General features: G+C 39.6%; 1 protein-coding gene across 2 annotated transcripts in view; it reads left to right on the forward strand.

Moving 5' to 3' along the window:
- LOC308220392 (SAM and SH3 domain-containing protein 1-like) overlaps nucleotides 1–15,776 on the forward strand; it is a gene marked incomplete at both ends in the record, with an annotated part of 560,546 nt that extends 544,770 nt beyond the window's left edge. For both annotated transcript variants that reach the window (XM_080616328.1, XM_080616327.1), the window contains 8 exons: nucleotides 722–857; nucleotides 1,819–1,988; nucleotides 3,094–3,303; nucleotides 3,987–4,137; nucleotides 6,860–6,973; nucleotides 12,850–13,979; nucleotides 14,553–14,684; nucleotides 15,516–15,776. In XM_080616328.1, the coding sequence (XP_080472454.1) occupies nucleotides 722–857; nucleotides 1,819–1,988; nucleotides 3,094–3,303; nucleotides 3,987–4,137; nucleotides 6,860–6,973; nucleotides 12,850–13,979; nucleotides 14,553–14,684; nucleotides 15,516–15,776 (2,304 nt within the window). The remainder of the gene's footprint in view (nucleotides 1–721; nucleotides 858–1,818; nucleotides 1,989–3,093; nucleotides 3,304–3,986; nucleotides 4,138–6,859; nucleotides 6,974–12,849; nucleotides 13,980–14,552; nucleotides 14,685–15,515) is intronic.
- Nucleotides 15,777–18,819: the final 3,043 nt, after the last annotated feature.

Consider the following 18,819-nt stretch of genomic DNA (forward strand, 5'->3'; position numbering starts at 1 on the left):
CTCAAACTATGTGCCAGTATCTCTTTCTACATACAGAAAAAATCCCAAGCAAAATTTATTTTGGCCACAAAATCTGCTGCTTTGCTTTAACTGTGCTTCACAGAGGCTGGCAGAATTTCAGTTTTGGAAAGACTCTTTGATTTCCTGTAATGCTTGAATGAATGAAAAGAGAAATTGCCTCACCTATTGCACATGCAACAAACCTTTATATATTTAGGCATTTATGTCGATGAGTATTTATACTATGCACAGGCTGCATTTTCTGGTTAATTCATTTTTTGGCTTCAAGGTAAATGAGTAAAGATAACAATTCACTGAAAAAAAAGAAGTACATTGATGCATGTTTCACTTGCACTGTCTGATTTGTGTTCATCTTTATATAAAGTCTTGATTCAGAAAGCTGAATTTGGCATTAGCTATTCTGCAACTACTGCTGATAAAAATACTATGTCATTAACAACCTTTGAATTGGGAGTGTGCTTAATGTTTCTTTCTTCTTATAGTGCTAGCTTTTTCAGACTGTACTGTTTGCTCCTGTGTCTGCTGTCATGCATAATAAAGTTGGGTTTCTGCCACAGCTGAGTACTGCTAAATAAGTAGATAAACATAGAAGGTCTGGTAAAAAGCAAGAAAACAGAATCTCTTTCCTTGGAGGAGAACAAGCAGCTCCTGTCGGTGCCTGTGTTCATTTACGAAACTGAAATGGTTCAATCCCTTTCAGGAGTCCAGCCCTGGGGTCATGCCGGGTTCTCCGCAGTCGCCGCCTCCAGACACTGACTCCCTGGACAAACCCAAGCTGAAAGCCGGTGGCTCAGTAGAGAGCCTGAGGAGTTCCTTAAGTGGTCAGAGCTCAATGAGTAAGTTTGTTTGTAATTGTGTTGCTCCATTTGTGTGGCTTCAAGGAGCAGAGATCTCTGCAATAAGCAGAATCAGGGAAGGTTGAAGCAGTGGTTAAAAAGTTAGAAGAGCTGATGGATTAGTCATTAAGGGTTTACAAAGAACCATAAGCACTTGCTTTCTGGATGGGTGTGTTGGGTTCTCTATTATAGTATAAATGATTGGAGTGAGAATTACAATCTTTGGCTACTAGTAAGCAGGCTTTTCTAAACATGAGATTTCTCCTGGGCCTCCTGATGGGCTTCCCACCCTCCCTCCAGAGGGACCTTGAGGTTCTCTCATTAACTAGTTAGATGAATATTTAAAACCTCTCTGGCTAAGACTGTCTCTACACGAAATAGAGCTTAAGTGGTACACAGATGAAATGAACTTGCTTTGCTGTGAGTTACTGACCAATAGATAGCAAGAACATATTGGGGGATGGGGGAGAGGGACCGAAAAGAAAGCTCCATTTTTAAATGACTGAAAGTGTGTTCTGAAAATCCTCTGCCTTTTTTTTGGTTGATTGGTTGGTTTTCTTTGTTTTGTAATGTCGATACAGAGTGTTGCCATGAAACAGATTTTTTGGAAATGAGGGGATTCTGGAACTTCATGGAGGATTCAGAGCTTATTTTACTCACACCACTGTCCTTTTCTGTGGGCAAAACTTCTCAGAGAAATGACATCTCCTTTGATGAGATACCGGTTAAACAGTTTCTTAGTTAATATATTGAGGAGTTGAACCTGGGAAGACAGGAGTGCAAAGTAGATTATTCACATGATGGGAGAGTTAGTTATATAGCAGCATTTAAGAACTTTTAACTTTGATTACCAGGTTTTGTAGAATGAAGACCCATTTTCTGTCTTGCTTCTGTTTTCTTTTCTGAACCTTCCTTAACAAAGAAATTCTTTATTAGAGATTGATACTGTGTCTCCCACCAGGTGGTCAGACGGTGAGCACAACAGATTCCTCAACCAGCAACAGGGAGAGTGTGAAGTCAGAAGATGGTGATGATGAAGAGCCTCCTTACAGAGGACCTTTTTGTGGAAGAGCCAGGGTTCACACTGATTTTACTCCAAGTCCTTACGATACAGACTCTTTGAAGCTCAAGGTACCAGCCATATCTCTTTTGAAGGGGTCAAGCATTTATTCTGGCAAAATAAGAGCTCTTTGCAAGACTATGCAATTCTTAACTTTTAATGAGTTTACATGTGTTTTTTGAATCCTGTTAACCTGTGTTATTCTGATACCTTTAAGATTTGCTTGAATTACAGCAAAGTGTTACAGAATGTAAGTGTCAATATTTCTCTATATCGAGGGAAAGACACTTGTGTCTTTAGTTTCTGGAAAAACAAAAATGTACCACAAATCCATTTCCATTTTGCAAGGATTTTTTTGTCCTTTTTTTTTTGAGATTGGAAAAATACTTTTTCTGCCACAATGAATTACTCCATCAATGGAAAAAAAATCAGAATCCTTGGAAGAAATGTGGATGCATCTGCACATAGTGTCTCTTAAAGGCATTTCAGTTAATACAACTTGTTTTGAGTTAATGTTGAATTACTTTGCTGACTGTGAGTTGTCACCCCCCTTTAATTTTTCTGGATGTCATCTTTTACTTTTAGTTGCATTGTATTCAATTCGAACTATCTGACTCCTTACATTCATTAATTAAAAATCTGTGGGCAGGTAATTACTATTAAATATACATACAGTAATCTCTTTGTAAGGATACAAAAACGCTTGTGTGTCCATTTCTTAGTTATGGTCAGGAGCAATTCAGGAAAAGTAGCAGTGTTGCACAGTTACTTCTGCATACACCTCCTTTCCTCAGGAGATTTGAAGTGAGGCTGTGTCTGTATACACTCAGCATGTTATTTGTGCCATTTCTGATATTGCACAGCTTAGAGACATTTATGCAAAACAGCAGTGATGCATGACTGGGGTATGAGCAGGTTTGTGATTCAGGGCAGTGGGCATCCATTCCAGGTTTTTTTGTTGACTTGCTCTGTGGTCTTAGGCATGTCAATACCTTTTTCTCCCATTTGTAAAACAATTATAATCAGATATTTTTGCAAGAGCTGTGGTTAACCTTTTGAAAACTATAGAGTGTTGTCTATTCTGTGTACATGAAATTATAAGACAAAGTGGGTTTTCTGCTTGAATATCCATGAGATATCATGCCTAAATGGCTTTCTTGCTGCTTTGGTCTGCAGAAAGGTGACATTATTGATATAATCAGCAAACCCCCCATGGGCACTTGGATGGGCCTGTTGAACAACAAAGTCGGCACTTTCAAATTTATCTATGTGGACGTGTTAAATGAAGAGGAAGAGAAGCCGAAGCGGCCCACCAGGAGACGCCGGAAAAGCAGACCACCCCAGCCTAAGTCAGTTGAGGATCTCTTGGACCGCATCAACTTAAAGGTCTGAATTCTCTTTCTGTTTACCCTTCAGTTTTACTTGTGGGAAGAGGACACACCTTTAGAGTTACTGTTTTGAAAGCTGCTGCACACCAGATTCATAATCTGAAGGATCATGACACCACTTAGCAGAACCGGGTGCTAGCTGCAGAGTGAAAATTGCTGAGGCCAGGCAAAACTGCCTGTCAGGCTTGATGAAGTGCTGCAGGCTGCATGCACTAGCAGACTAAATCCTTGCATAGTATGGCTACTAGGTGCCACACTTCAAAAGCAAGCAAAAAGTGTAAAATGACAGTAGTAACCATCTTTTTAAAGAGGAATATTTTTTCCATGTTTCTGTTCAGAAGAGCTAGGGATAAACAAGTGTGGCAGTCGTTCACCCTTTGTACTTCTCGTTCATACAGAGCTGTGCCATATTGTGCGTCTGGATAGCACGCTACCCAGGCCATTCAATACTGTGCATTCCAAATACAAAAATATGTGCAGCTTTCTGGTTCTGGCACAGCTACCTCCCTGAACTCTGAGCAGTGTTTATATGAGCTATAATCCTATAATTTTGCTGTTATACATTGGTTTGCATTTGCTAAACTACTGCTTTTTCTATTGGTTATGAATATCTCTTCTAGTATCTTTGTTGAGTAAATATGTTGTCTTACAGTTCTCCTTTTTCTTTTTCCTGTTATGCAGGAGCACATGCCCACTTTTCTGTTCAATGGTTATGAAGATCTAGATACCTTTAAGCTTTTAGAAGAAGAAGATTTGGATGAACTGAACATCAGAGATCCTGAGCACAGAGCCGTTCTCCTCACAGCAGTGGAGCTGCTACAGGAGTATGATAGTACGTGGGATTTTTGAAGTTTTCGGTAGCTCTGCCAAGAACCTTGTAAACCTCTTAAAGCAGAAAACTGGTTCCAGGATTTTGATCTTTTTTTCCCTCATCTAGTTATTTTCAGGGTAATTCTGTGTAACAGAATGTAGATTTTTGAAGAGTGACTTAAGATTTGTATTTGTTCTGCCAGAATGCTTTTGTTCATGTAAGCCCTGCTACCCAACTTACTCATGTGATGTCAAATGAACAGCACATATGTTTTGGAATATTCCTGATTTATTCCTGATATATTCCTGAAATATTTATTCCTGCTATTCAGGAATAAATCCTGAGATAACCTACTCAGTATAAGAAGCTGAGGCATGGAGAACAGGAAAGAAGAAACTTCTTTATGAGATAGTCAAGGGTAAGAAAAAGATCTAAGCCCAGCCATGGAGAAGGGTAATATGAATTAAAAATGTGAATTAAACTCTCTTATTTTACCTGCACACACATATGGTTCTTGGACTGTGAACTGCAGGATTCTACAGGTAACTTCAGGTTGTATTCATAACAACACAGCAATTTGTAAAGGGACAAAATGTAAGTCAAGTGCAAATAGCAGAGGACAGTGACCCAACTACCTAAGAGGCAGAAGTGCACTTCTGCCTACTGTGCAAATGTTCTCCAGCAAGATGAGGGAAAGCAGAGCAAGCCATGGCAGTCAAATTTGATGGCATCTTTGCTGCACAGGAGAAAGTGGGGCTGTACCATCCACACAGTAGTCATGATACAGTCATGGTAGAGTAGATTCATTTGAAAAGCAAGTGTAGCTTGAGACAGGAATTTAGATGCACTCAGTACCTAGTTGCAGCAACCTAAGACAGTACTGAATTGCTCCTTTGTACCTAAGTGTCAGCAGAACTTCAGTATCGCACTGAACAGAATCAGTGGAATGGATTGTGTGAGCACTTTCTCAGGTGCTTCTGTGCAGAATCTTGTGGTTTAGCTTAAACTGCCATAGCAGCAATTTAAACAGCTGCTTATTAAGTGCTTAAGTGCGATGTTTAATTCTGTTATAGAGAGATGTGTGGTTAGTATCTCTAGACAATGCTGTGTGGCCTGAGCTTTCACTGACACATAGCTTTTTTGTTCATTTCATTTCATTTCCCGGAGAGGCATCCACACTTTCTCTGTCCTCCTGTACTCCTCAATAAAACTGTAGGTGCAGACTTAGATTCTTATATCAGAGTAGCTTTTCATTACCTAATATGAGCTTCTCTTCATTATTTGCAGACCTACTTAGAATACTCACTTCCCTGAAGTAATAATTTTTTTAGGGCACTTCAATTTTGGTTTGAAAACTTGAAGAACTGTGTGATGTGGTGGTTGGAAAGTATAAATTCCAGCTCCAGGTCAGTGTGATGAGCAGAAAGAGAAGTGAGGGCCGGACAGCTGTGACCTGGGAAGGGGAACATTTAGTTCCACTCCAGAATTACCTTTCCTGTGCTGAGAATAGGAATTGGAGTAGCCATTTCTGACATTTTATTGCAGGAAAAGGAAAACACAGCATAAACTCTATCCTTGCATCTGGGTAAATTCCTGGAATCCAGCCTGTGTAGCCTAGTTGAACCATACTTGAGTGCTGACTCTTTGCATAGAGCAAGGAAGGAAGGAAGGAATTGTTACCACTAGTCTCTCCCTTATCCCTTCCCACTTCATTAGGGGACAGCATCTAACTTTGTCAGACCCACCTCTGATCCTTCCTCTTGGTCCCTTCTGAAAAGTAGGTCAGGGTTAGGATTTTATTCTTTTTTACTTGATTTGGTTCTTTTCAGTGCTTTTTTTTTTTTTTTCTCTCCTTTGTTTTGGGCGTTGAGTTTGGGTTTGGGTTTTTTTGGTTGGTTGGTTGGTTGGGTTGGGTTGGGTTGGGTTTTTTCAGTTTTAGAACTTTTACTCCATCATTTTAAATAAATTTCCACAGTTGTAAGTTGCAGGAGTCGGCCCCAAGGCATCTGAGGTGCGCAAGCAGTCCATTCTGCTTTCATTGTGTGTCACACTGCTCCCTCACACTTGTGCTGAGGCTGTTGCTTAATTCTTCACCAAACAGGATGAATGTTTCCAGCATTTGTGATGGCTGTTCCTAATGCTCTCTCTTTTCTAAAACAGTGATCTGCTACAATTAATACAATAGGGAAGATCATAAAATCATAAAATCTTTTAAGTTGGAAATGACTTTAAGTCAACTTTTTGACTTAAGTCAACTGTTAACTTAGCACTGCCATGTGCACCACTAAGCCATGTCCCTGAGCAACATCTACACCTTTTGAGTGTCTCCAGGGACGGTGACTCAACCACTTTCCTGGGCAGCCTGTTTCAGTGCTTGACAGTCATTTCAGTCAAGAAATTTTTCCTCGTATCCAATATAAGTACCCCCTCATGTGCCCCCGAGCACAACCTGAGGCCATTTCTTCTTGTCCTGTTGCTTGTTACTTGGGAGAAGAGACTGAAACACACCTCACTACAATCTCCATTCAAGTAGTTGTAGAGACCAGTAAGGCTTCCCTGAGCCTCCTTTTCTCCAGGCTGAATGACTCCCGCTCCCTCCTCCTAAGACTTGTGCTCTAGACCCATCACCAGCTTCATTGCCCTTCTCTGGACACGCAGAATAATGGTGTTGGAAATGGAAGGTTGAAAAGTTCAGCCAGATTTTCTGTTTGCCTGTTTTTCACTGTATTCTCACATCCTCTAGGTAACAGCGACCAGTCAGGATCTCAGGAGAAACTTCTCATTGAAGGCCAAGGCCTAACCGGATGCTCTCCTCGGGATTCTGGCTGCTACGAAAGCAATGAAAACCTGGAGAATGGTAATGGTGACAGCAATGAGCCTCATAATCCCTGCAGCCTTTTTTCAGTAGATATCTTCATATACTTTCTGCTTCTGTTCCTAGCTAACACAGGCTACTTCACACTTGACTTTCCTCTTTGTTCTGACTGCCTTTTTTCCTCTTGGCTTGAGCCACTGGTTTTCATTGCTATTGTTTCTAATTTATTTATTTGCATTGGTAGGAATCATATCACATTTCAGAAATCGTCTTTCTTCTGTGATCATATAGCAACAGGCACTCTCACTGCCATTCTCTGCCTTCTCCAATCCCTGTCATATTGTCATGCAGCTGTCCCTCATGAGGCCTGCACTACTTACACTCCAACAGCCCACGTCTACGGGACTTCTGGTAATGGAGAAATCAGTAAACTCCACTGAGATTAGGATTTCTGCAAAACCCATACAAGAAATCTTTAGAAAAAATGTTCTCTGTTTTAGGCCGTATCTTTGTTTGCTTAGGCTGCATGTTGCCTTCTCTGATCAGAAGCCAACTGCAGAGATTTAGGATTTTTCAGTGTATGAACACTAGCAAGTTAAATTAATTGAGAAGTTGGCAAGGAAATAAACTATGGGGGAAAAAAATGCTTATGGTATCAATTCTCATTGCCTTATCTTGCACAAGTGAAAGGTGATACACTGAAAAATTACCACGACAGATGTTAATAGAGGTTGCTCTGTTCTAAAGAAATAAGTTTGTTGTGCTGACTGAGCATGCTTTACTTGAGGGATGGTGTAATCTTGTCATTAGGAATGAAATATTAAAAACCAAGCAAACCAAGAACAGAATAAATAGAGATACTGTATGCCCCTTGTAGCGGCCATTCTTCCCATTTAAAGTGTGAGCTAAAGGTCTTTCTCTTAGTATGTGCATGTTCTGTCAGTCTGCCACTCAGAAATAACCATTTATTGAAGAAAATTGCAATTTGCTTTGGGGCTGAATGCTGAAATCAACAATATGCTAAATTCCTGAAAGCAGAGAGAATTTTTTTTCTTGAATATGAATCTCCGTCCAGTAGGCATGCTGAAATATAATCATGGCTAAATATATGGCATATGTGACAATTTTCTTCCCTTTTTATCTCTTAAGTGCCATCATAATGATAGCTGTAGCACTGAAGTTAAATTGCTGCCTGTACATTTTCCTTATTTTAACAATATAATAAAATCTTTAGAAAGCAATTGGCATTGCCTCTCTGCTTAGATACTTACTATTACATTTAAACTAATATTTCTATCTGAGTTTTGCAGATTGTGAACTACCACTGATGATTTTTATATTGCTTTTTATGTATGGCTTGCTGCATTTCTGCATCATTTTGCTCACAAATACATTTAGTGCTTGCTTTGAAAACCATTATGAAAAGAACATTTGGTATGGGATTCATTCGGAGATTTTGTCAAGGCTGGTTAATCTGAAGTGTGCTGCACCTTCTTTGCAGAGTTCATGGACCATAGTTGTTTATAGGCATATTGTTTTCAAAATACATTGGATTCTCATCCATTAAAATAAGGATAATCATTTGTCTAGTATAAACATCACAATGAGCAGAGCAGCAATAATAAACTGTGCTTTATAAATGGGAAATATATTCTGAGAAGAAATGGTTCTTCAGATTTTCTGGGGAGTAGTTATACATAGTATTTTGATATCTAGTATAGTGTCTTGTTTTGGGCTGATATTGCACCCTTTGGCATCAGTTCTGAGATTTCAGAGTTGCTCTTACGTTTTGGTTAGAGTGTGGTTTGCTATGTACAATGGCAGTGGCACATGTGTATCTTTCATAGGTACTGCTCTGGGTCCCACTGCAGAAATATTTGGGTATTCTCATAAGTATACACAATGTACTTAAAGCAGCATTGTGATTTTATTCCAATTTATGAAGAGCAAGGAATATACAGTTAGGGATGTATTCAGTGTTAGGAAGAACGTAAGAGCAGAAATCAACCAGCCATGATCAGACTATTAGTCCATATAGTCCAGTCCTTGGTTTGAAACAAGGCAGAGAGAGCAAGCTCTAGACTTCTGACAATGGTGCAGTTATTGTACTTGTTTTGCGTGCAAGCGTTGTCTATCTGAAACATATTTGGAAACCATATCAGAAATCTAGTCCTCAGAGGACTGGCCAAAAGCAGATAGCTAGAGAATAGTAAAGGAGTAGAGCAAGCATATTTGATGCTTCCCAGGGTACTCTTGGGGAATAAATCATTTAAGGACTTAAAAAATTGGCTACTGTTTCCTGGCATTCATCCATTTTCCTGAAACTCTTTATGAACATCCCCAGTCTTCCATAGAACCTCCATCCTAACAGCGTTTAGACTGGTTAACTATTGTATTGACCTCTGTCATACTCCTTCCCATGTCAGCACCCTTCTAGCTCTTATTCCGTATAGGGCATTTATGTCCCTGATCATGTCTGGTGTCTTTGAACCTTTTCTTGTTGTGCTGTATAGCTTATTTAAGGAGAGAGGGGATGTGAAGGGATAAGAATTGTGCATGCAATGTGCAGAGCTGAAGAAGCAGACAAACCATGTTGATTCAGGCCACTGAATACATTCTGTGTCTGGTTTGGAGTACTTAAATTTCAGAGGACAACCTTCCATACAGAATAAAGGTACTAAGAGAAACACTGAAATTTTTTAGCTGTAACTCATACCTCTCCTTTCTTCTGAGGCAGATGATGACAGGAAAGTTCCTTCTCTGTATTCTAATAACAAGAAGTACCATGAGAGGTGGACAGTGCTTTGTCTAACAAAACTGCACCATAACATTAAACAAAAGAGTTGAAGTATGCCTGCAGCTTGAACTGAACCTGGAAACAATAAAAGTTTTCCATTTGTTTTGTGTAAAGACCACCTTTGTTACCTTAGTTTTCACCATTACACCTGTGCCATTCTGCACACAAAGATGCTACTCTAGTTGACAGCACTAAGAAAGGCATTAGACTGCTTAAGTGTACCAAGGATTCATAAGAATGAATTATTATAAAAAAATGTTAACATCAAAAAGGTTTTAAACCTTACTAGCTGTACACATTAACCCTTGTAGGCTTTTTCTTCTTTGTTTCCCTGAGATAGGGAATGTTAAATTTGTGGACATTGTTTATATAGCTCTCTACTTTATGAAAACAACTTAAAAACATATTTAAAAGTCTGTTTTCAGGAAATACTACCTTCTTTGTTTAATGCCTCAGAAGTATAATGAAGGTACACTTGGTAGTCAAGAGGAGAGAAGCAATAGCTAGAAAACAGCTGCACTCATGATACTGCTCTTGTTTTAAATCTGTGTTAGAGAAATTATGTTCTGAAATCCTTTGTACAAAACAGTAGCATTAAACCTAGCACTGTTTTGAAACCATTCTGAACAGAGAGCTTAAAGATTGCATACTGGGTTATACATTTTCAAGACAAAATGTTTTGAACTTCATCCCATTCTCTCTACATTTGTATTTTTATGCCAAACAGGGGTAGAATTAACTGAAGTTTTCACTTTACTTTCCAAAATTTTTCTTTCCTTGTTTTTCTTCATGGTTTTTTTTTCTTTGTTCTTCTACTCTCCATCTCTTCTTTTTTCCATTCCCTGACTACTTGCTTTACACAATCGTATCCTATTTCTAAGGAACTAAATGTTGTTTACTAGCTACCCTTGTGGCTTCAGTAAGAGCTTGCATTGCACAGCAGTAGCATTTCTCACAACTTTTCTTTCAGTGCTGAGGTTCCTGAGTGTGCTTTCCTAAATCCAGTATAGCCCCTAAGTATTATTTCAGATTGAAAAGAAGGTACATGAATTTTATTATGTGAGCTGTGACAGCAAGCCCCAGACAATATGATGAATTACTGCACAAGTCAGACATGTACTAGCAAGTATGAATAATGAAAAGAGAACTCTACACACTTACTACATATTGACATTAGTGCCTAAAGGCACTAGAAAATAAATTTCTTAAACATGTCTTTTTAATGTGGTTGTAAGTTACTTTCAGAAAGCGGTGGCCTAGCACCATGGAAAGGTGCAGACACAGAAGTCTTTCTGCTGCTTCTCTGAGCTACCTGAACTCAACATAGTAGCAAGGGAGCCAACTTAATGTGTGATGTGTCTTTATTAGCATTTTGGGGTAATGTTAATATTTAGCTTGGGTTGAACTGTGAACCACACAGCTTCTGAGAAAGGAGTTCCTGTGTGCTGGCAATCATCCTTGCAGGCTCACTTTGATTTTAGATGGAATAGCCTTGCTGGCATACCAGTAAATGTGACCAGTATTTTTTGAGGGGAATGTTTTCCATTTCTCTTTAAATGTAACCTCCATTTTCTTTACTGGCTTTCTGGATACTTTGTTTTTTAAACTCCTTGAGCAGATAAAGAGGCAAGAGAAAGTGAGAAAGCAAGCTATTTCTTTTTGGTGTTAAACAGATTCTTTCATTCATATTCAAAGTGAGGAGTGAATATTATTAAAAACCCAAGCATTGAGTTTCTTTCAGGATAAAGCTTTGAAGGTGAGCTGTATGAGAAGAAAGCATCTATTGCTTAAAAGTGCACCAGATTAATTTTGTTCCTATGAAGTTAGCAAAATTACTCAGATCTCCAAAAGTAACTGGTCTTTTAATTGGCAGCTATTGATTACTTGTTGCAGACTTTTGAGACCATTTAATTAAATCTGTTGGATTGAGGGTTTGGTATATTTTTAATTTTTTTCCCCATTGCAAAAAGAAATGTAAAGCTTTATCCTGATTTTAGAAAGCTTATTGTACATGGGGGGAAGTGTCCCTGCCACCCTAAAGCAATAACTGTTCAGGATGTGATGTCATTCTGAGAGGTCATCTGCTTTGAGACAAATTTTCTTCTGTCTTGTTAAAAAGAAAATTAAATAATTTATGCAGTATTTGAAAAATGTCCTTGTATTTCATACTAATGAATACTCCAATGAGCTCTGTCCCTTTGATCAGAATTTCTCAGTCAAGCAGATTTGATGGACTTCACTGTTCAAAATCAGTGATGCTTATCTTGTAAAAAGACAAAGCTTACGAAGAACATGTTGTTCATACTGATTCATGTAATCTCGTCTTAAGTGATTATAATAAAACACCACATCTCTTAAGACCTTCCACTTCAATAAAACACTATGACATAAGGATAACACTAAGATCAGTCACACCTGAAACTCCCTTTTGAAACTCTTCTCCATCTCTTAGTATAAGCCCTTTTTCAATAAAAATCTGCTGTTCCTAAAAGTAACTTCACAAAGAGACTGGTGCAAAACCAGTCTTCTAACACTTCTCTGTTCTCTGGTTTGCCATTGCAAATAGTTTGCTGCTCATTTAAAAGATGAAATAACATTATTGGCACACTTGGTAATTAAAATGAATAGACTGGATCTTTTCTTTTTAAAAAAGGCTTTCCTGAGCAATATAGTAAACTTCATTAGAAGGTGAACATAATTACCCATATCCTAAACAAACCAGAAAAGTAGAAAAAAGAGGTAGGTCTTTTGAGTTATATTCTCTGTGTTCATAACCTGAACTAAAGAGTTCATGTAATGGGTATAAGGTGTCAGTTCTAACTGTAGGATATTTCTACACTGAAAAAGGTGGAGCTAAACCTCAAATCCCTGCAAACTGGGGAGTAGGAAGGATATTAAGTATTTTAAATGAATTTTCTTTGCATGGTCATGTTTACCAGTTCTTCATTAAAGCTGAAGCTTACAAATTTATATGCTTAAAATGGCACTGAGTTCTTGTACATCTAAAGTTATAAAAGAGCAAGTAAATAATTTTGTTTCAAATGCATTTAGAAGTGATCTGTTATTTACACTGCAGATTATGAGTACTTTTAATGGTGGATTGTGATTTGCTTGCTTCTAGGTAAAACTCGAAGGACCTGTCTTCTGCCCTCAAAATCAACAAGTGAGCACAGCTTTAAGGATTTCAGCAGAAACCAGCTATCAAATTATCCTACACTTCCACTGACCAAGTCAATAGAAACTCTGCAGCAAGAGGAGAAAGACAGCCGATTGAGCCATCGTGCTCTGAAGAGCTCTGTCCAACCTCCAGCTGTTACGGGTCTGAAGAAGAACCGTCGGAGTTTACCAGTTGCCGTCTGTCGGAGCTATGAAACTCTGGATGGCCCCCAGGATGTAGATACATGGCCAAGATCTCACTCACTGGATGATCTCCAGGGAGAGTCCAATACTAACCTACAGGACACTAGCAAGAAAGTAGGTTCTTCTCCTCAGGATTCACTGGATATAGCAAAAAAGGCAACTGGCTCTGCCCTGCCACCTCAGTCTCGTGGAGGCAACTGTATCATAGATGACTTGATGGCTAAGCAGGGTAAAGGAGCTGCTAGTTCTCAGAAGGGAAGACCTAAGGAATTAGACTGCTCTGTAATGGAGACTGCAGGTGGAAAGCCTGCTCCATTCCCTCTGAAAAACTGTGAAGCTCAGCCTGCCTTAGCGACGCATCTTACAAGGACGCCTCTGGAAATTCAAAGTAAAGGCTTGCATGACCTTCCACGGGCTGATTATGCTGCAGTCCTCAAGGGAGGTCTAGAAGTTGAGCAAAAAGGCACAAATGAGGCAAGAATGCAACCAAAAAATCCTTCTCAGCCGCCACCCGTCCCTGCCAAAAAATGCCGAGAACGCCTTTCTAATGGATTATATCATCCTCCCACAACCCCAAGTGGGAACCATTCAAGTCTAGAAGCACCATGTTTGCCAGTAAAAAAAAACAGCTCATCCACTCCCATTGATTGTCATGCAGTACCTGCCCATAGGACATCTTCTGAACAGGAGCCCAATACCCCTCCTAGCCCACTTCCACCCTGGCTGTCTGAGCTCCCAGAGACTGCTAGTGTTCAGCATCATGTGATAAAACTAGGTCCCGCTTCAGCGAGGAAAACTTCTTGTAGCAGGGGAATGGATCTGGAAATGGTAATAGAAAACAAGTTGCAGTCTGAAGACATTGATCTTACTGAAGAGCCGTACTCTGACAAGGTAAGTGGAGGACATAACTTCAACATTTTTCTTCTACTGGCATCTCAGGGGTTAGTCTTTCATTTATTGTATCTGTTGTATTCTTGTGACTAACCAGCCGAGATAAAGCGTGTATCATTGGGACATTAGGCATTCTATAACTATGTTCATCTTTATTATCAAGCCTTATGCCTGAAGTAACTTTTGTATTATAAGGATACTGAGAGATCCCAAACCGATTCTGAACCTTTGTCTTTTCAGGCCACCAATACTTTGGTGGCACCGCACATGGAAATGTCTCTTTCTCGGCCAGTGGGGGGAAGTAGAACTGAAAAAAGAAGACATGATTAGATGTTATGCTTCCAAGAAAATCTGAATTCCTAGCATAGTGATTACGACGTCTTTTTAGGAAGGAAGGAGTCCTAACACCCAGTTCTTCTTTTAGACATTGCTTTTTTGGTTTTCATGGAATCTTGAGGAGAGCTCCTTCTCGCTCCCATCCTGCACTTCCCTTTATGTTTGGCTTGATTGGTCTGTATTGATACACTTCTTTTGTCTGTCCTCTCTCCTTTGTGTCTGGCTGGGAACATTCAGCATGGTCGCTGTGGCATTCCTGAGGCTTTGGTACAGAGGTACTCTGAAGACTTAGATCAGCCTGAAAAGGATGTTGCCACAAACATGGACCAAATCCGGGTAAAGCAGCTGAGAAAGCAGCATCGCATGGCAGTGAGTATTTCCATAAACACAGTTTCTTATTTATAAACAGACTTTTAAAGGGCTGACTACTGGTAAAGGGAGATGCCTGTGAAGGCCTGGTACAAAAGTGTTCCCTGTGTTCACCCAGCAGGTACTACAGTGTACATAGGGATACTACAGGGGCAGGAGGTACCTCCCCCCGTCCCAAAGGATGACAGTAAATAGTGGAAAGATCAGATAGTCCTCTATCCTGACTGAATAATAGTCTTAGTAGTCTAAGTAAACCGCAAGCAGTGGTTAACAGAGATTTGCTCATTGCAGGTGGTATGTATTAAATGCTTATGTATTGAATTCTGAAAGGTTTTACATTCCCTTTTGTTTCTTAAGCTATGTTACTGTCCACGTCTTAGCAAAAGCAGGAAGAGAAGACTGTCAAAGCTTTCATGGCTTTCTGTAAAAGAATTTGGTCTGTCTGAGGTGGCAATAGGCAAAATTGGTATTCTTTTGCCTTAACGAGAAATTAAATGGATCACCCTGGAAAGTCTTGTCACTAGCTATTTTTTACTGATCTCAAATTAATTCAGAATGGCACATGACAGTTGCCCAAGCAGCTGGATACTGCCCGCTGCACCTGCATTGCCAAAATCATTGCTGTTGCTTCTGTGCCAAGTGATCTTAGCCTTTCTACGCACACCAGTCTCATACTGACAAATGTGACATAAGACAAGTTGAAAAGTCTGCTATGCAATTCTATCAGTTTCGAGGGAAAAAAAAAACAAACCCAAAACAAAAGACTTGCTGTAAAGCACACAGTTATGTTTAACATTAAGGGTTCTTTTCTTTTTTTTCTTTCCTGCCCAGATTCCAAGTGGAGGGCTCACTGAAATGTGCCGAAAACCTGTATCCCCAGGACTTATCTCCTCTGTGTCTGACTGGCTGATTTCCATTGGTCTACCTATGTATTCCAGCCTGCTCACAGAAGCAGGATTCAACACACTGAGCAAAGTGCCTTCTCTGTCACAAACTTATCTTCAGGAAGCTGGCATCACAGAGGAAAGGCATATAAGCAAGCTTCTGGCAGCGGCAAGACTCTTCAAACCTCTTGATCCAGAGGCAATTTAAATGCTCCATAGTGTGGCATTGCCTGGTTGAGAATCCACTGCTTCTTCCTGCACCAATATTGCTCTAATTACTTCACATAGCTAAAGGGATTGATGAAGTGGCTCCCAAGGACAGGCAGACATCTTCTTCGAAAGATATGAAATGTTTCTATTGCTGTCTCTGGCGACTGAAGAAGAGAACCAACCACCAGGTAACACAGAAGTGGTACTTTCCTTCCCTCTCGCTCCCCTGTAAAGTATTCTTATTTCATAAAGTACACAGGGTTGGCCTGAAAATCAGACAGCTTCACAGAGTTAAGGAACCCTCACACATTTTTCTTGAAGTTTGTGAAAGTAATACTAGTAATAGGCCTTGTTTCTATGGAGAGCTTCTTAGTTTGGAGAGCTTCTATACATCTAGGTTCCATGTACCTTGGGTCAGGCCTAAAGACCAGATACAAGCCAAGGTGCATATTCCAGTAGAAGCTGTTTGGCAAATGCCTTTTGTTTATTTTAACAGTATAGAGCTAAACACAACCTCCCCCTGGTCATCTTTGCTGTTGCTTGGTATAGGTCCCAATACGCTGCAAAGCCTTTAGCTAGGCCAAAGTTAATGGACTGGAATTAGTTTTCATTATGGTCCATCTCTGTCACTCTGCTGCAGCTAACCTGCAGAGAGTCAGAACGCTTCTTTTTATTTGTACAGAGCTGATGTCATTTTTATAACTGCTTTATAGCAATCAGCTTTTTATTTGCCTTAAAATAAGCTTTCAAGCAGTTACCTAGTGTTCACTTACCTGTATTCATGTTTCCCAAGCCTTGTTTCAACCTGTCACCCTTAAGCTGCACTTAGGGTGATTTCCAGCTAACGTAGCTTCTATAAAATGCCTCGTCATAACACCTTCTGTGTTGTAGAGATTCTTTTACAAATGCAGGGTTATGCTAGGTTTCGGTTGTCAGGCTAACTTCTTGTTCACTACAGTCTGCATTTACTGTTCTTACTAAACTGTTACAAGATAAACTGCCTTGTATATATGTAACTGCTTTTCATTTTAATCATATTCTGTGTACTGTGTTATATTGTCAATCATTATGCTGCAGCTTTGACTTGGTATCCTGACCATATCGATTCCTAACAGTGGGTTTCTGCAAATGAAAATTCACTTGTGGGAGATAAAATGCATCAGAAAAGCAAACTGTGTCCCATAGAAATCCTCAGATCCAGTAAGTCTATTGCATGGATGAAAACTCCCTATATATAGTCTTATTAATTGCACTGTGATTTTACAGCAGTTGATATCCCTCATGACTGTGTTAAAATGTTACCTCTCACTGGAAGAGAGCATTGTTCTGGTGTATGTGGCGAGAACATTTTTCCATGTTCTAATGATATTTTTCTGCCTAAATCCATGTAAAACGTTCCATTCACATATGTGGCTAATGACAGATTTTATTTTTCTATATGGGTACACATTTTCTATACCAAATACAGATTAGTGTAAATAGCACGTAACTAGCTTTTTCTTTGTGGTCTATATATGGTGTGTTCTTCAGCTTCTTGTAGCGCAGAGGCTCCATGGAAGGACAGAGCAAGCTTACTCTGGCCAGTAAAGGGAGAGAGTATAGAAACCTGGGCACAGGCCAGGAAGTGTGGCTGTTTCCAAGTATCAGTTCTGACATCAACTTACTGTATAAAACCAGACAAGGAACTTAATGATTTGGTGCTTCAGTTATCCCAGCCTCATACTGAGCTAATGACACTTTTCCTGATAAAATTCTTTTAGACTGATGAATTCAAAACTGTGGTTACTCCATGATTTCTTACTACATATGGCCCTTTCATGGTCATATTTTAAGTTAGATGGACTATGCATTTTACTACAGATACGAAGTAACTTGTCTTCTGGTCAAATTGGTAGGTGTTAGGTTTATTTGCCTCCTTTCTTATTTCACCACTGTCTACCACACACCATCATGTGAAGGCAATTAATTCACTGATGTAACTTCAAGTGGTTCTCAAGGAAAACTCAAGCTTTTGTTCTCAAGCAAAGTGTGTGGGTGATCAGCGTGTTCTAATATGACAGCATCAGGAAACATACAGCACAGATGTTTTGCACAGCTGGTGAAAACCCAGAAAATGAAAAAAAAAAAAAATGAAGTGTCATTTTAATAATGATGATTTGTCTGTTGTTCCTCTCTGAGGCTTACATGGCAACTATTAGTAAGCAGGAGATGGAAAGAGTATTGAGACTTTCTGAGATTGCTGGCAGGGGCAAGAACTGAGTAGAAGTAGACAGCAGCTATACTGGAGCAAGGGAAAAGTCCAAGATGGCTATATGCAATAAAAAAGGAAACAAATTTCCTTGCATCGCGGTGAAGGCAAGTTGCATAATAAAGCCCTCCCATACTAATTACCTTTCTCTCTCTTAATAGCAGGACAGTTATGGGAATAAACTGAACCTGTGCGCCAAACACTCTTTGTAAATCCATAATTTGATTACATAGCCCAGGGAAACCAAATCACACCCTTCAGGGCTAGAGTGAGCAGTCTGAGATTTATGAGTTTTAATAGTTGCTTTGTTTTTCTTTTTAAGACTGTGCTCTGTGGTCTTACTTGAGTTACAATTTTAGTTGATATTTTAATCTAAAAAAGCCTTAAGCTTCTCAGTGTTTGAGCTTCCCTGCTATGGTTTCGGGGACCTGTGTTGTTCCCTGAGCAGGTGAGGCGGTGCAGTATGAGAGCCATAACCTCTTCCGTCTTGCAGCCATGCAGTGCTCTAAGCAAAAGTTTGCTTATAAGCTCTTGGGAAGCACGAAGGAAACCTGCTGCTGGAATCCTAATCTGCTCTGCTCAGGCTAATGATGTTAAGTATTTATCCATTGTACCTTTGTAACTCAAACAGCTATGTAAGAATAGAAGCAGCAAGCCCAGATTATTACTGAATGCTGTCATAACCATGAGCTTCCATCAATAACCCTCTGTTCCTACCTGGGTTACAACAGTGTCTGTAGCTCCCTGTGTTCTCTTATGAGCCCGGCTTCAAATGCAAACTGGGAGCATGACT

This window comes from Psittacula echo (assembly GCF_963264785.1).
Source record: "Psittacula echo genome assembly, chromosome: 4".
NCBI classification, from domain to species: Eukaryota; Metazoa; Chordata; class Aves; order Psittaciformes; family Psittacidae; genus Psittacula; species Psittacula echo.